The 18,639-nt window shown below is 40.9% G+C and overlaps 2 protein-coding genes across 7 annotated transcripts in view; one reads left to right on the forward strand and one right to left on the reverse strand.

The window, feature by feature from the left end:
- Nucleotides 1-18,639, forward strand: part of b3galnt2 (beta-1,3-N-acetylgalactosaminyltransferase 2) — a 61,166-nt gene that overhangs the window by 31,363 nt on the left and 11,164 nt on the right. The window contains exons 11-12 of one of the 2 annotated variants that reach the window (XM_078541705.1): nt 719-775; nt 1,424-1,551. In XM_078541705.1, the coding sequence (XP_078397831.1) occupies nt 719-775; nt 1,424-1,551 (185 nt within the window). The remainder of the gene's footprint in view (nt 1-718; nt 776-1,423; nt 1,552-18,639) is intronic. The other variant, XM_078541707.1, reaches the window with a different exon arrangement.
- tbce (tubulin folding cofactor E) overlaps nt 3,305-18,639 on the reverse strand; it is a 52,105-nt gene continuing 36,770 nt past the window's right edge. For 3 of the 5 annotated variants that reach the window (XM_078541701.1, XM_078541700.1, XM_078541702.1), the window contains exons 12-17: nt 15,899-16,051; nt 12,823-12,976; nt 9,548-9,616; nt 8,039-8,098; nt 7,090-7,181; nt 3,305-5,143 (exon numbers count right to left, since the gene is read on the reverse strand). In XM_078541701.1, coding sequence (XP_078397827.1) covers nt 5,054-5,143; nt 7,090-7,181; nt 8,039-8,098; nt 9,548-9,616; nt 12,823-12,976; nt 15,899-16,051 — 618 coding nt within the window. In that variant the 3' untranslated portion in view covers nt 3,305-5,053. The remainder of the gene's footprint in view (nt 5,144-7,089; nt 7,182-8,038; nt 8,099-9,547; nt 9,617-12,822; nt 12,977-15,898; nt 16,052-18,639) is intronic. The other 2 variants (XM_078541703.1, XM_078541704.1) reach the window with 2 other exon arrangements.

The following is an 18,639-nucleotide window of genomic DNA, read 5'->3' on the forward strand; positions in this document are numbered from 1 at the left end:
TACCAGTGTGCCACAAGATCCTGAGGAAATTTCATTTTGCCCTTGGACTGTGCGTTAACACTGTAGCAGAAGGGAAGACTAATCAACAACCAGGCCATGGAAAAACTGTTTAATGTTGCATGATTCTGTAGTAACTGTTCATGATAATTTCTTAGCTTCTTCATATATTTAGAATCCAATTGTTCTGAAATTTAATCTTCCTTAATTCCACCTACACTTTGCCACCATTTCTGTAATAGAATTGGGATAACTCTAGTTAGGAAAACACAGACAACCTTAAGTATGGAGTGGGTTTGTGAGGTTGTAAAACTAAGTCAATACTGAACCATATTTCAGAATTCAGCAGCATTAGAACACAAATTGATATTAGAAATTCACCAAGTAACTTAACATCTTCCTGCCACAGAAAATCAATGGTGCTAAAATAATAGAGAAAAGGAGATTGAACTGAGCGAATGAAATCTGGGTGTTTTAATAGTACAGGAGAAACTTTGCTGTTAGGGCACTTCTTGCAAAGTATGTAAGAGTGGGCAACGTTCCTTTTATCTTACCAATAATAATCTACAATGTTAACATCCTACTGATGCTGCTCCAAACTATTTAGCGGCTGAATTGCTAAATGAAGGTAATTTTTAATTTGAGTAATTCACATTATAGCCAATAACATGTAGAAAGTGTGGTTGTGAGAATAACGTGCTGGTCTGTAATGCAACTGCAGGGTGAAGATGTCAGCATGGGCATTTGGATGGCTGCAGTTGGACCTCAGCGGCATCAGGTGACCAAATTACATTCATCATTTCCAATGTTGTTTTCTCTGAGGCTTTGGTCGGGATTTTCCGGCCCTGCTTTGCAGGACCCACTGCAGGGGATGCAGCAGACCAGCCAAAAATCCATTGACTTTTGGCGGGAATGGAAGATCCCAGTGGTGGGTGGGGCAGGAAAATCCAGTGTTTAGGTTTAATTGTGCAAGTTTAGTGCATTTCTAAAAGAGGCTGATTTTCACAGTAATTATGGCTTTGCAAATTAGCAATCAACTGTTCATTGCATTGAAGTACAACACAGAAACAGGCCTTTCCGCTCAATTGGTCTATGCCCATTTTTATACTCCATGTGACTCTCCTCCCATCCCTCTATTTCAACCTAATAGCGCATCCTTCTATTCCTTTCTTCCTCATGTGCTCATCTAGCTTCCCCTTAAATACAACTATGCTATTTGCCTCAATGACTTTAACCACTCTGTGGGTAAGGAAGCATCTCCTGAAGTCCTTATTGGATATATTAGTGACAATCTTATTTATGTCCCCTTGTTAGAACCCCACACAAATATATCTTTCCTTTTTCATAAGAGCCTTTATCCTTCTCCTTGAATGTATTGTACGTAATTGTAGCTTGTATTAAAATGTCAATTTTCTCTGTTGACAAGGACCCGCAATGGCTGTGTGAAAAGAAGTGTCTCCCTGGTGCTCTCTCATCCCCCCAGTACTCTCCTGGGGAATTGCTGGAGTTGTGGAAGAATAAGGAACAGTGTGGAAACCCCTGTGACTGTCAAAAGTGAGGATCACCAGCAAGGCAGGACAAATATCAAAGACCTTTTGGTTCCGATATTCTTGGTTGTGAGTGTGTACACAGTCCCATGCTTCACTTGTACAACTGTGGTCCATCTTTTATCAAAGGATGAGGAATCAGTGTTGACAGACCAGATGGTGGTTGGAATGAAATGACTGTGATCATAAAGGACCTACCTATAAGCTTCCAGCTCCACTTGGCCCTATAGGCTTTTACCTGTTACTAAGCTTACACCATTTAGGTTGATTCTGAGCTGCCACTGCTCCACCAGTGTCATTGGCTGCACACAACTTTCCTGTGTGTAGCAATGCAAGACATTAAGAGGCCATTTTAACTATCAAACAAATGTTAGCAAATCTTCCTATTTTCGTATTTGTAAGAATAAAAGTACTCTAAATCCTTTTCTGTTTTCCCCAGCCCCACTCCACCTTGCTATTTAGAATCAAGAATTGGGCAAGAAGTAAGAGATAGAGAATAGTTAATGAGTATGTATACCAATTGGCAGAATGTAACAAGTGGTGTTTCCCCAGGGTCTCAATTTTTCACCATATTTAACAATCACTTAAATGAAGAGGGAATTGTATATCCAAGTTTGCTGACAGCACTAAATTAGGTAGCACAAGTAATGTAGATGGTTGCAGAAAGTTGCAAATGGACATGAGTTGGAGAAACTGTAGCAGATGGCAGCTCAATGTGGGCAAGTGATGAAAAGGGGCAAACAGGATCTGAGGATATGCACCTCAGACAAAACTCCCAGGCAATAAATGGTGAGCCAGGCTCACTCAGAGTAGTTCTGGGCACCATGTTGAAGGGCAACTGAGATTGGAGCAGCTAACCCCTGCTGAAAGGGAGAGGGGACTGGGGATGTTTACATGGATGGGGGCAGCTTAGAAGTGATTTTGTTGAAATACTTAAAACCTTCTCAGGAAATAGTGAAGTTCAATATTAACACAAGCTGATAAGACAGGAGAAATTTAAATTTAGACAAGTGCCTACATAATTAAGGTCCACTACCTTCACATAATGAGGGTGGTGAATATGTGCAATAATCTGCCCAGCAATGGGGTTGGGGTGGCAGAGGATGTTGTAAGAGTCAAGCTGGGTTTTTTTGGTAAGTAAGATCAAGTGAAGTTTGGAAGTGGGTCAAAGGCTTATAGTCTTTTGCAGACAAGGGATTGAATGTGCCGTGGTCTGTCTGCCTAAGTACAAATTCTTGGCTGGGTCTTATGCTCAGGGCCAGCTTGTTGACCCAGAAATTGGAAATGGAACATCCATTCATGAAGTGGAACTTGTTCCCCCTGAAGGTGTAGCTTACACTGTTCCACTGCTGTCAGGTGATTAGGTAGAATGTTGTACTTCTGGTTGCATTCATAATACCTTAATAATATTCATAAGCTTTAGCTCCTTTCATAAGAGGCAACCTCCTTACCCTGCCTTTGTAATTGCCCTTTTTAAAGTGGTGATATCTGACCAGATTTGCTACTGACTCATTTCCTTCAAGACAAAGGCCAACCACATTGCTCTAGATATCATATGAGTATGTGCAATCACAACATGTACAAGGACAGTTTCATAATTATCCATTTTGTTCTCCTACACAAGTTGGATACTTAGGAAAATTCATCTTCAGTACAGTGCAAACCATATTACAGTTCCAGAACGGAAACTTTGGACCTTGTGAAAGAACCATGTTATTAAAGTTTGTTTTAGTTCAGCTAATGAGGAAGGAAAACACGACTGCAGCAAAAACCTTTTATTATAGAGTGAGGGGAATGGAATTTGCATAGGTTCCTCATACAGACATTTACCAAATGTCAAATGTAATTAGAACTCTTGTAACCCACAATGTTCCACATAAAACACTTTAAAGATGTATGAGAGTCTCTGGGAAGTTCGAGAAGCAGAGAAAGCTTTAAAGGAGAGTAATATTCTGTACAAGATGCTATGAACCCTGGAGGGTGATAAAATAAAACTGAAGGAATCTGTGGAGGGAGGAAGTAAGTTAATGTTTCTAATCTAACCCTGAACTACCTTGCAGTTAAAGCAACATGTGATTAGTTTAGAGGGTCTGAGCTATGGGCAAGCTACAAAATAGGGTAGGAGGATCACATTTTTGCAGCTACTTGCAGCATTGCTGTGTTCAAGTGAGGGATGTCACAATGCCCCAAAATGTAAATGTTTTCTCAGTTTTATTTTTTGCTTTCTGAATGTCTGTATGTCTCTCGTCACCACACTGAGGGGATTGTGAACCACAGGAGAGATCATCCTCCAGGAATGCATTCAATGCTGAAATGTTTTTGGAGCAGGAGGCACTCTAACAGCTCAAGCAAAACTCCAACATTACCACTTTAATGTAGCCCTTCAATTGTTAGCTGTCCTACAGTCTCATTCAAGGACTAAGGCTAGAACTGGATAGTGTGGCGACATTAGAAAATACAGATATATAGATGTTAAAACACTGTAATACCAGTCCATTCCATTAACTGTCAAAACTATGTAGGATATATGCAATGCAAAAGTTACATTTCATAAACTCAATTGTTATTTCCAAAAGCTTCCTAAACAGCTGGAACTTTCGAACAGTGCCATGTTGAGTTTAATCTTAGGCAGGATTTACAAATATCTCTCCCCAATAATATTAGAACATCATTCTCCTTCTCAAGCTTTGTGATGCCCTCAACAACTCCCATCCCTCTGCTACACACACTATAACTGGGAGGACAGACTGCTTTCAGCATGAGCCTGCTCCACTAATACCACCAATACAGTTCCGTTTTGACCACCACAGGTTCGCATTATAGGAGATAGGGGAGATCCTGTGTGAGGAAATGTGTTCAGCCAAGAATCATTCAACTCACCTGTAGAAGGTACTTGAACTTAAAATGCTTGTTAAGCTTCTGAATCAGAGTCCAATGCAGTAACATTAAGGCTAAATGCCCAGAACCACCAAAAGACACTTAACACTGAACCTTTCGGATCACTTCAAATTATTACAGGTTCAGAACCATTACTGTACAAAGAGCAAACATTGTTTGAGAATGAGGTTAACCACTGAAAGTCTGCATTAGGATTTTCAGTAAAGATTTGGTGCCATTGCTAAACAGAACATGTTAATTTTAGAACTGTGTTATAAACTGTATCTTCAGGCCTGTTTATAGTGTAAAGATACATTGAGCTTGTTTTTTTTAACCAAAAACAATTAAGTACAAAGTTGAGAGTTTTGACACAGGTCCAAATTATAATGTGGACTTTGTAACTTCCACATTACATTCTGTAGTCTCAAGGCTGGCTCAAAAAGAAATCATTGTTCACCAGCAGCTAACTAGCCAGCATTGTTTTAAATGCAGCCGTAAAGAAGTACTGCCTCCAAAGCTGCATGCGATCACATGCATCTCCAATACAGTGCTGGGATAGTGTTTAAAAATATCTTCTCTCAAGGGTGAGTATGGTTCCTTTCCTTTATATATAATGTGCTAGTCACATGCCGCTACCATCTCACTAATATACAGTCTCCACTCTCTATCGAGTAGTATGATAGAGGCTTCAGGTCATTATCCATATCTATTTCCATGTCCATCTAAGAAAAAAAATAGAAAAAGATCAGTACAGGAATCATTTAGAGCAGAACATGCACAGATTTCCATTTAAAAGCAAATTACCCTCACAGAGTAGGTTCTCATCAGGAATTCAGTTTGTTTCCTCAATAATAATTCTACTTTCCATTGCTCTACCATTGTAAATATTTATAATGGTCAAGAAGGAAGTGTAAAAAATATTTTATATCAGTATTGCAAAGTGTTGCTTCAGTTTTGCTACTGGCTGAATGAGGCACACTCGAGCAATCCTGTTACTGACTCAAAAATTGGCTGCTACTGTCTGCATGCTGACACAGTGGGTGATCTCTGCCCAACCCACTCTCCATTGCCTTCACCTGCAAACAGTACCTTGCAGAGAGCAAGGCTGTGATGGGAACTGGGTGGCAGCTTGTTAGTGCAACACTCTACAATATCGCACAGTGCGTGTTAGCGTAATATTGCACAGCTGCCCTTTCACAATGAACTTCACTCTAAGTCACCTAGCAATAGTCATGGTCCAGATTGTGCAGCGTGAAATTGGACAATGGCAAATTCAAAGCAAAACAAAACTGAGTGGTGTGTGGGAGTGCCTCCCATTTCACTGCTGCCCGATTTTGTGCTGCCTCCAAAAGTTGAATTTTACTCTGAGTCACATGTTTATGTTTCTCCCTGAGTTTTCACTCTGCCAAATCCAGGCTGCAGGAATTGCAAGACTTTGAAAAGACACACAACTGCACTACTCGTGGCACTGAGTCCCAGTTTGGAGCATTGCACCCTGATCCCTCTCATCTTTCAAAGAATTATTCTATTGCATATTACATTTCCCTCTTTGTCAACTTTTCTCTGTCCCCTTGCAAGGGTATGGAATCTTTGCTTCAGTACAGTCAGTCCTGGGGAGAGGGCAACCCGTTGAAGCAGCTGCTATTTGTCAATCTGGTCACTCAGTGAATGGAGACAGGAGCCATCCCTAACATTCCCTTCCATAACCCCATGCAGCTAAGATCCTGTTTGAAATCAACTAACTCGGCACATCCCAGGGATCAAATTGGAGATTTTCATACTCTTCAATGGCACAGCATCTCAAGAGGTGTTGTCATTCTTTGGAGGGGCATTTTTTATTACACATCTTATTCCACAAAGTAATCTTAAGTATGAGTTTCATTGCAAATCTGATTTAAGATGATTTTGCTTCAGTCCATTCAAACAAACCCATCCTTCCCAGGACTAAGGATCTTACATAATAACAAAAACAGAAAATGCTGGAAAAACTCAGGAGGACTGGCAGCATCTGTGGAGAGAGAAACAGAGTTAACGTCTCAAGTCCATATAACCCTTCTTCAGAGCTCTAAAGAAGAGTCATATTGGACTCAAAATGTTAACTTTATTTCTCTCGCCACAGATGTTGTCAGACCTGCTGAGTTTTTCCAGCATTTTCTGTTTTTATTTCAGATTTCCAGCATCCGCAGTATTTTGCTTTTATCTAAAGATCTTAGACAGACATTGGGCCTCTATGGGCTGTTGGGGTATATTTAAATTCCAACACAGGTCAAAGATAGTTCAAATTGCTACCATGTCCTTGACTATTATCTCACGAATCTTTAAGAGAGATGTTTGTCAGCAATATTACACCATCTGCCTGGAGTCAAAGGATTTTAGCATCCCTTCAGGCAGTTCTTATCCTCACTGTGTCAATCTTCCGTGGCAGTAGATTGTTTCCTGAACCTTTCGAAACAGGATTGTTGCAAAACAATATAGAATGAAAAGGAAATTGCATCCTTAATTGCGTTGCACTAGTGATTTTGGCAGAGGAGTCTCTCCCCTCCCCTTCCCCACTCCATCCATGTGTATGTCTGCGCTAACTCCTCCTTTACAAAACTCAATTGTACACTATCATATGGCTAAAAGAACCAAGTGAAATTTGCTGACACTTGAACATGGAATGCCTCACCTTTGAGCTGATATACGTTAATTTTAGTTCAGCACCTGGAATTTTCAGTAGTCGATGAAGCAGCCCCCTCACTTTCTGAATGGTCATGGAGTCTACATTAGTCAATAGAACACGAGTTCTGTTTATTAGCAACTGGTTTCAAGACTTGCAGTTAACAACAACTTACATTTATACTTTTAATGTAGTAAAATGTTCCGAAGCGTTTCACAGAACCACAACCAGATGAATTTTGACACACAGGAATATGAGGACAAAATTTGATCGATGAGGTAGGTTTTTAGGTGTGTATTAAAGGAGGAGAAAGGAAGGTAGGTTTAAAAAGTAAATTCCAGACTTAGGACCTTAAACAGCTAATGGCATGGCCATCTTTGCTGGAACAATTAAAATCAAGAGTGTGCAAGAGGTTAGAATTAGAGCAGCGCAGATATCACTGAGAGGGAGGGTCATAGGGCTGGAGGAGGTTACAGAGAGAGGAAGGTTTGTAGGGGCTGGAGGAGGTTACAGAGAGAGGGAGGGTTGTAGGGGCTGGAGGAAGTTACAGAGAGAGGGAGGGTTGTAGGCACTGGAGGAGGTTACAGAGAGAGGAAGGTTTGTAGGGGCTGGAGGAGGTTACAGAGAGAGGGAGGGTTGGAGGGGCTGGAGGAGGTTACAGAGAGAGGGAGGGTTGTAGGCACTGGAGGAAGTTAGAGACAGAGGGTTGTAGAATTGGGGGAGATTACAGAAAGAGGGAGGGCTGAAGGAGATAGAAGAGCTAACAGTGATAGGGTTGTAAGGCTTGTGGAGGTTGCAGAGATCGGGTTGTAGGAGCTAGAGGAGGTCACAGATGGCGGGTAGAGAGATAGGATACGGTGAGGCACTGGGAGAATTTCAAATTGTTATACAACATACTATGTGTCTGCCCCCAACACTGAAATGAGGGCACAGTGTATATTAGAAACTGATTCTTTACCTGGCAGCTTCTTCTCTAACTGTTTTTGATCTGGGTTGTCCGGGCACCTAATGGTCAAAGCTGTTGAGGTAAATTAATAGACAATTTTCTTGAACACAAACGTATGAATTAGGAACATTCAGCCCCTCGAGCCTGCTCTGCCCTTTGATAAGATCATGGCTGATCTGATTGTAGACTACTTTCTTGTCTACTCCCCAATATCACCTTTGACTCCTTTGTCAAACAAGAATTTATCTAACTCAGTCTTAAAAGGATTCAATGACCTAGTCTCCACTGCTCTCTGGGGAACAGAATTCCAGACAAATGATCATCAGAGAAAAAATTCTCATTATCTCCATGTGAGACCCCTTATTTTCAACAGTGTCCCCTAGTTTTAGTGTCTCCCAGAAAGGGAAACATCCTCTCAGCATCCACCCTGTCAAGTCCCCTCAGGATCTTATATGTTTCAATAAGATCACCTCTCATTCTTCTAAACTCCAATGGATACAGGCCCAACCCGTCCAACTTTCCTCATTTAATCCCTTCATCCCAGGAATCAGTTGAGTAAGTGGTCTTTGAACTGCTTCTAATGGAATTATGTGAAATGGACCTTTGCTATTTGCCTTGACCACGCCTTGTGATCGTTAGTTCCATATTCTAACCACTCTCTAGGTAATACATTTTGCCTGAACTCCTTATTGGATTTATTATTGACTATCCTATATATGGAGGTCTTGTGGCGCAGAGAGTAGTGTCCCTGCTTTTGAGCCAGAAGCTCCGGGTTCGAGCCTACCCCAGGACTTGATGGCCAAGGAAAGGGTGTTCATACATGGTCAAACAGGCCAAGTAGCAATCTGCAAATCCTTCCAACACCCTCCAATGGCAGGCAGTAAGAGCAGGAGAGATTCCTGGTCAGCCATATGATGGAAAGAACATTGGAGCCTCTACTATCACTATCCATAGCTCCAGACTACAACAGGCATGTAAAACTGCATGTTACCACAGCAACTTGGACTCCCTGAATGAACTATAACATACCACCACCACTATCCCGTCTTTTCTAAAGAAAAGATCCCTGGTCTGTTCAAAGCTTTCCTGATAGTTATAACCTCTCAGTTCTGTTATCATTCTCCAGTGTCTCTATATCTTTTTTGTATTATGGAGACCAGAACTCTGCACAGTACTCCAAGTGTGCTTTAATCTAAGTTCAGTTCAACATTATCGCAACTTCTCTGCTTTTCCATTCTGTCCCTCTAGAAATGAACCTAGGTGCCTTTTCAATGGTGTTATTTACCTTTGTCACTACTTTACTGATTTGTGCATCTGTACTGCAGATTACGCTGCCCTTCTACTCCATTTAGACCCTTATTTTCCAACAAGTATATGACCTCTTTAATCATTGTACCCAAATGTATTACCACACATTTTAACTTGCTTCCAATGTCAGTAACGCAGAAGGAACCATTTGTTTTATAACAGACAGGCTTTCTGGAACAGTTTAAATCTCACTTCTGAAGAATGTGTTCTCACCTATTAGCTGATCCTTTAGGGCAAACAACTTTTGCTGTTCCATCTCGGAAAGTTCAGGAGCTCCATACTCTGGCCAGGGAAATGAAAGAAAATATTGTACACTTGTTGTCCTCACTTTAAAGCTAAACAGTAACGATTAGCCCAATTTCAAACAGAAATTATTTATGACCATTTGTATTCTTTATGTTGAAGCAAAAGTTTGATTGAGCCAGCGAATTTAGTCAGATCTGTCACGTTCTCTAGGAAGTTCAGTGGTGTGGAACAAGTGCAAAACAAAGTGAGCATTGATGCCACCTTGTCAGCCAATCAGCTGGGGGCTGGGTGGGACAAATGGCAGGACTTGCACCAAAAGGTTTATTTATTCAGCAAACAGAGACTATTTATAAAGAGTCTCTACAAGCTACAGCAAACAACTCATGACCGAAACTACGACAAAGTCTCCCAATTAAAGCCCGATTATTTCTCCAACAAAACGCAGCAGGTGGAGGATAGTTGGATAATATAAATTAGAAGTGTAAAATCAATCCCAGTCACTGAGCTCCAGGTGTGATTGACAAGGCAATTACCCAATCATCTCCATTCTAGGTGAGCTTTGTAGTATCACTATTTGTAGCTATTATAAAAATGGAATGAAATTTGTCCTTTGACACATTCTGATATCTTGGCCACATGAACTCCCTCGCCCAATGAATACTCCAAACAAATTGGTTGAAACTTTCATTTTAAATAAAAATGATGTCGATATACATTTTCTTTTTGCAGTTGCTGGTTTGTTCTTTGTAGATTTAATTGATTTCAGCAACCCATGTTCATTTAGTTCAAATGGTGTAATCCTTCAGTAATCAGGTATTAGATCCAAGTAACAAAAATTTTGGAACTTTTCAAGAGGGATACACCATCAGACCTGAGAACCTTGCCTAAATTGTCCTATTCTAACCCTTCCTCATATTCCATAACTATTCCCAATTGTTAAAAATTGAGCACATTGCTCCATGCCCCCAGTCTCTCATTCAGTTGATTAGACTTAACCTAGCAATCCTTTTATGGCTTAGCATTATATTTGTCTTGGCCACTGGAATATATATATTTTTAATTTAACCTTGGAATGTGGACTTCACTGGCATTTATCATCCACCTTTAGAACAGCAATGAAGAAGGTGCAGTTGTGCTGTCTTCTTGAACCACTTCAGTCCATGTGGTGTGGTTACTCCCACTATGCTGTCAGGTAGAGAGTTCTAGGATTTTGACCCAGTGACAATGAAGATACAACAATATATTCCCAAATCAGGATGGTGTTAAGTGATGGCATTCCCATGTGCCTTATCCCAGAATTTTCTGAAACAGAAGGGGAGGATTCAAAGAAGGGAATCCTATGCTTGAAGGGACAGCCTTTACCTCAACCAAAATGGCACCAATATCCTATGGGAAGGATCAATAGAGGAGTGTGGTGACAATCTAGGCTTGAAATTATGGAGGAAGAGTGGATTAATGAAGTGTCAGGGTTCAGTGAGTAGCACTCTCACTTCTGAGTCAGAAATTCATGGGTTCATGTCCCACCTCAGAGCCTTGAGCATGTAGTCTTGACTGACACTCCAGTGCAGCACGAAGGGAGATGAGATGTTAAACCAAGGTCCCGCAGCAGGGCAGGCAATTTGTGAAGTTGTGCCGTTGCTTGGTGCCGGGGCCTTTTTCACCCTCAACCCTTTGGACACAGTGTAAACTCCAAGCGCCAGCAAAAAGTAAATACATGTCAGTATTAAATATTTAATCAGCTGGCTTTAGAATAAAGTTCATACTCCACTAGCCCCAAAATAACTCCAGATACAATTCAGGCACATTTAGTGAGTGAGTGCTTAAATTAGAAAGCTTCACCTCAGCCATCAGCTGTCTCCACTAACACTTTACTTCCACCTGGAGAGGAATTGAAACACAATCTGATAGCAAGAATCTGATTGAAATGAGGGTGTTCCCATGGCATACACACAGCACAAGCCAGGATAAAGCATACTCATCTGGACGTGAAACCACAGTGAAACCTGTATAAATGGACACCACCAAAAACTGGGCACTAATTGGAAGACCCAAATAACTTGCATGCTAAAATATACCAGAGGCACTCTGAAATCATGGACACTGGCAAATTACAAACTACAAACAGCCATTTCTGCACCAAGCCCTTTTACAACTTAAAACACTGAGCACACAGGTCAGCAGAAGGCAACAGCAGCTTTTGTGAAAGTAACGGCTGTTGGAGAAGAGTGAGCAGAGAAACTGCTCCATATCTGGGATTGAATGCTGTCCCAAGGATGCAGTGGTTTCTCTGCCACTATGGATACTGGGTTATGAATTCCCCATTCATCTGAATCTTTTTTTAAACAATACATGCAATGACCAGTTTGAAAATAAGGCCACATGCAGTAAAAACGACAGCTGATGCCAGTCCCCAAGTTGTCCGTAACTTACAAGTTGCACTATATCTCAAAAAGGTGATCTGGGCTCTGGGATCTTGCTTTGTTTCACTGGCCAGCAGATAATGAACAAAATTAAGAATCTTGGATGGGGTTTTGAATAGTAACAAAAAGCCCGGAAATGAACTTAGAAAGCTGTAAAGTGCATTCAATGTTCAGTAGCACGGTGTTGTACTGAATGAATTCTGGAACTTGATACAAAAGTCGAGGTGTTTGATAGCACATATTCCTCCGACCCATTCCTTCACACCCATTCCAAACTTTTATAACTCCGTGTTTAATCAGCCCCTTGTGTAAAAGGGTAGATTTATTTAATATAAAATATTTGCTCATCCTTATGGTTCATTAAATCTCAGAAGTAATTAAAAATAAACCCTGTCTAAATAATTGTTATAAAAACTAGAAAAATATCGGCACATTCTCCTAATGCTGAACGGTCCTGTGCTTTCGATTTGTGTGTTGAAGGAGCAGGTTTCCCAAAGCACCAAATGACTGCAGGAACAGGAGGCCATTCAACCCCTCCAGCCAGTTCCACCATTCAATTTGATCATGGCTGATCTGCACCTCAAATCCACTAATCTATATTATTTATTATCCTTTACCCAATCAAAATCTATCAATTTCACTCTTGAAATTTTCAATTGATCCCTGCCACCACCGCCAGTCCCCCCCGCCCCAGCCTCAACGTCTTTTTTTGGGGGAGATAGTCACTAACCAAAAGTGAAGCAATTTGTTAAATGTAATTAGGGAAGGAGAGAGAGAGAGGGTCATGACATGTGAGGACACAATATCTCACTATTTACTCACTCTCAATGAGTTCTTGATATCTAGGATGCTCAGCACAGAATTCCTTATCTGGCCTGTTTTTCTCAGGATCCTGGTGCCCTCCAGCCTTCAGCCAGTCCTTCCCAAATCTCTTGCGATAGTCTAGTTCGGCTCCCTTCCTTTCATCGGCTGAAATCTACACCAACATTCGAACATTAGCAAAATGACAGAGAACTGTAATGCATAAGGAGCAATAGCAAAACATGCAACTAATGGACCACGTCTTGAATGGTTAATCGTAGGGCTCTTTCCATTTTGAATGTGTAAAGGTTTTAAGTCTTAACGCTTCATCAACCTTTTTTTTTATATAAGTTGTCTCATTTTGTAACTGAATGCTTTGCTGGTCATTGACCTAGAAAAACTGTTCCGTCCGTGACTGCAGACAGCAGGCAGTAAAATCAGAGATCTAATAATGGTTCAATGCATGTAAATGAGAAATTGAGTGAGCGCCAAGATGCAGTGAGTAGGGGTGGGAGGGGGTCTATAGCAATTTAAAAACAGACATGGGATTGAGGGCAGGGGCTTTTTGTAGTGAATTGTGTTTTTTGCAGCCACTCCCCTTTCTTCCACATCTGGGATTTAACCTGTGGAGTCTCTCTCTCTCGGGACAAATACTGGTAAATCACAATAAAGGAAGCTTTACTGAGAACTGAGAGAGCATTTTAACAAATATCGTACATGTACCCAGAAAACTCCAAAATAAAGTAGGTTGGCTCTGTTCTCTGAGTGGCACTAAACTACACAGGGTGTAGTAGCATCATCTTTGAGGCGTCAAAGAAAACCCAGTATATGCTTTTAACAAGTTTCCATCTCCTGTAAGGTTGGAAGTGTGAGAGGGGACAGTTTTCCAATCAAACAAAAGGCAAAGGAACAGGATATTCAATGGAGAGGAAGCTTGACTATACAAAATGGGGCAATGTGGAGTAGCCGGAGAGTGATTGGTAGAGAATGGGGCGGGAGGGACAAGGGACACCAGTGAACACAGGAGACAAAATTGAAGAAAGAAATTTAAGGATTGATAAGAGCATGTGCATTAAGAACCCTCACATTATAGCAATACACATTTTTTTCAGCTCAACTGATATAATTTGGTTTTCAGGTACCTATAAATTAGCAATCTGATTATTGTACATCAAAATATTTCAGCTGACTGAGTTTTCTTTAATTTATTCATTCATGGGATGTGGGCATCGCTGGGTCCCCATCCCTAAGCTGCTCTTTTTATTCCAGAGGGCATTTAAGAGCCAACCACATTGCTGCGGGTCTAGAGTCACATGTAGGCCAGACCAGGTAAGGGCAGCAGATTTCCTTCCCTAAAGGACATTAGTGAACCAGATGTGCTTTTACAACAATTGGCAATGGTTTCATGGTCATCCAGATTTTTATTGAATTCAAATTTCACCATCTACTGTGGTGGGATTCGAACCTGGGTACCCTGCATCTCTGGAATACCAGTCCAGTGAAAATACCACTATGCCACAGCCTCCCCTTGAACACACAGGGCTTCACAAAGTGCAAGGTCTGCCCTTCGACCTCAATCTTATTAGCATAGAATCACAAGACACAAAAGGAGGCCATTCGGTCCATTATGCCTGTGCCAGTTCTTTGGGAGAGCTATCCAAATTAGTTCCTGCTCTTTCCTCTTTGCCCTGTTAATTTTTCCCTTCAAGTATTTATCCAATTCTCTTTTAAGTGTTGCTATTGTATCTGCTTTCACCACTCTTTCAGGCAGCGCATTCCAGATCACAACAGCTTGCTGCATAAAGAAAATTCCTCACGTCACCTTGGTTTCCTCTGCCATTCCTCTTCATTCTGTGTCCTCTGGTTACTGATCCTTCTGCGAGGGGAAACAATTTCTCCTTACTTTCTCTATCAAAACCGTTCATAATTTTGAACACCTCTAGTGCAGAGACAGAGGGGAGATTTAATAAAGACCAGAACCACAGCTACTCTAGTCTCTCCACTTAACTGACGTCCCTCAACCCTGGTGCCATTCTAGTTATTCTCTTCTGCACCCTCTGCAATGCCTTGACATCCTTCCTAAAGTGTGGTGGACAGAACTGAATGGAATACTCCAGCCTAAACCTTATAAAGATTTAGCATAACTTCCTTGCATTTGTACTCCATCTATTAATAAAACCAAGGATTCCTTAAACTGTTTAAGAGCCTCCTCAACTTGTCCAGCCACCTTCAAAGATTTGTGTACATCCACCCCATTACAGGCCACAGGATACAGTGGGAGGAACAAATGTATGCTAGGGCATGTGCAGCTATCAAACAATGCAAGATCATGACTCTGTATTAGACTGATGACACATCTAATAGGAAACCTGACATCAAGTAGGCTTAAAAAATAATGCGTCTACTGCAGTCACAACACCAATTAATCAAATTATTTTAAGAATATTAAACACCACCTGTCACTTTCAAATATGCAAATTCCCTTCCAGATACAGACCACTAGAAATGGTCAACAACAAAAATCCAAAAATAAAATTGCGCACAAATGATGGTATTAGACATAGCCTACATGGTCTAAAGGTTAAAGATCATTATGAAATTCAATCCTCCACTCCCCACCTTGTTGGAACTATTCTTCTTAATAAGTCCCAAAGAATTGACATAAGCTGGAACTCTTCTCTTGAAAAGAGAAGGTTTACAGGTGACGCGAGAGAGGTTTTCAAAATTAAGAAAGGATTTGATAGGGTAAATGTACAGAAAATGTTTCCTCTTGCGGGAGAGACCAAAACTAGAGGCATAGTCACCAATAAATCCAATAGGGAATTCAGAAGAAACTTCTTTACCCAGAGAGTGGTGAGAATGTGGAACTTGTTACCAACCAGGAGGAAATGAGACCAATAGCATGAATACATTTAAAGAGACTCTAGATAAGCAAATGAGTAAGAGAGGAATAGAAGGAAATGCTGCTAAGTGAGATGAAGATGGGTGGGAGGAGATTCTTGTGGAGTATAAACACCACCATAAACACTGCCAGCTGTGACAAACAGTCTGTTTCTGTGCCATACATTCCTATTTAATTCTATGTAAAGACACTTACTTCTGTTCTGTTTAATACATTTAGATGTCCCAGCTTTGCAATGATAAGCTGCCGCACAGTCTTTGCATTCTTCTCACGCTCCACCATCGCATAGTCACTAAACTTCAGCTGTTCTAAGCTTTGTAACTTGTTTAACTCATTCACGGTCGAAAACTTGAGAATACAAAAGAGAGTGCTCCCTGTGAGCTATAAGTCATTACAGTTTCCTCTAGCAAAACATGTCAGAATATCATAGCTTTCTGAGAAAAATAAGAACAGACTTTCCCTTAGCATGATTGCCAAGATTTGTGATGGAACAGGTTATTAGTGAATGTCTCATTGCCATTCTCACAGTTGCTCAAAGGATACTGTATTCATTTGTTAAGATATTCTCTGTAGCTATGACATATAACACGTTGCAAATTAATACCTTCCAATTACAGCAGAAAATTAATTACTTGTTATACCCGTGACAATAAAAGTATAATATCTGTATTGGGGGAGGAGTAGGGATCTTGGGCAGAAAAGAAGATTTAAGTTGCTGTGATGGGGAAGAGGACTGAAGCAAATGGAATAGACACTGGTCGAATTCAGGATTGGCGCGGTGTGAATGTGAGCTGATGTATTGTTCATAACTTATATGAGAGAAAAGCAGCAGGAAAGAAGGGGAAATCGGGTAACATCACAAATGGTTCCATCCCCTTGGGTATTGATCCCTCTCACCCTTTAAAAATTGCCGCTGTCACCCCTTCCCCTTAGGAAATCCACTCTTGATGCCTCTGTCCCGGGCTTGACAAAGAGATTGGAACTTGAGAAGAAAAAATACAAATGGAGATATTAAACGTGAGAAAAAAACAACTGTATAATATTGTGTAGCAAGTAATAATTTTGGTCTTTATTTTGAGAGAGACTTTTAGCCTTTGATAAGTTGATGGAAATGAGACGTGACAGACAAAAGGTTTTGTGAGAGAAGACTTTTAAGGGAATTCAGGAGAAACTTCTCTACTCAGAGCGATAAGAATGTTGAACTCTCTACCACATGGAGTAGTTGAGGCAGATAGCATAGATATATTTAAGGGGAATCTGTTTAAGTAGGTTAGGGAGGAAGAAATGGAAAGATATGCTGACAAGGTGAGTTGAAATAGTGGGGGAGGAGGCTGAGTTGGAGCATAAACACCGGCGTGGATCTATTCGTCCTAATGCTCTGTTATTGTGCTGTAAATTCTATATAATTTTATGTACTGAGTTGGCTGGTTTCATTTGTTTGTTGCGAGTTGTCAGATAAAAGTTTACGTGAACAAAGCAGTGTGACGCCAGGGTGCCACAGTGGAAGTGGGCTCCATCACACTGTTTATATCACTAGCAATGGCTCCAGGCATCAGCGGCTGGTCTAGAACAGAAACGTGATACTATGTGTAGCATAATGTATGATTCTGCTGCTATATTGTACACATGTGCTTCCTTTTAGGTTTACAGTGTAATTGTGCAATGTCCTTGAAATCAATTATGGGGCCAATTCCAGGTGAGACTTTTTGTTCAGATTGATGGTTGTTAGTGGGCATAAGAACATACAGTCATTCGAGCAATGGTATTAATTGTGATGCAGATGTTAATATTCTGTGCCTGGGGAGTTAACATACCATATTTAATAGAAGAAAACACACTAATTTCTGATTCTTACCATCATAGTTCCAGATAACATGAGGTTAAGTGAGGTCACTTCAATGATTATGTGCAAAACGAGTCACCCTTCATAAACCATGGGTAAAAGTTTTAGCTCGGCGGCAGCCGTGCGCCCAACCCGCTTGAGCGTAAAATGACGCACGTTGACGTCAGGTGAGCGCCCCGACGTCAATGCGCAGTCGAGCAATATTTCGTTTGGCAAGCGTGCCAACCTGTCCAACCTTACGGTTGGTGGGCAGGCGAAAAGGCTAAGTGGCCTTTGCACTTTGTAGGAAACCTCATCCACAGGCGGGATGAGGCTTCCAACAGCAAATAAAAATTTAAAAATTTTAAAACTTAATTAATAACATGTCCCTGACAGAGTCACATGAAGGGCCACGTTTCATTACATTTTTATTTTCTTTTTTTTTATATAACACTTCATCTCCCTGAGGCAACTCTGTGCCTCAGGGAGATTATGAAGTGCACATCTGCACTGCCCCACCCCCCCACAGGCAGCAATGAGCGCTGCCGCTCGCGTTTCGCGCTGGGCAGGCCTTAATGGGCCAGCCAGCATGAAATTGCCTTACGTCCCTGATCGTGAGCAGCAGTCGGCTTCCCAACCACCCCTGCCTGACATGGGTGAAATTCTGCCCCATATTTAAAACACCAGATGTAGAATAAGATCTCTTAAATGTTGTCTTTTAACCAGCTGTACTATAACAGCATCTTGACTGATATTTCCTAAACCTCTCCGCCTTTGTCTCCTCCTTTAAGACACTCCCTAAAATCTACTGCCTGCCCTAAATTCTCAACCTTTGGCTCGATATCAAATATTGTTTTAGCACACTCCTGTGAAGCTCTGGGACATTTTACTGTGTTAGAGGTGCTATATAAATGCAAGATATTGTTGTAGATGTTGCTGTAGGCCTATAATGAACGCAAAACATATTCTCCAACCGATTTAATTGAAATTTCTCGAAAGTCTATCAATGAAATCATTCAGATTTAGCCTTGTTTTAGCAGGATTGCTAAAAATCAGTATTCATGATTTTTACTTGAATGCATTTTGTTCATGGCTTTACAGTACTGATAACAAT

The sequence above is a fragment of the Cetorhinus maximus genome, chromosome 5 (assembly GCF_964194155.1).
Source record: "Cetorhinus maximus chromosome 5, sCetMax3.hap1.1, whole genome shotgun sequence".
In the NCBI taxonomy this organism is placed as follows: domain Eukaryota; kingdom Metazoa; phylum Chordata; class Chondrichthyes; order Lamniformes; family Cetorhinidae; genus Cetorhinus; species Cetorhinus maximus.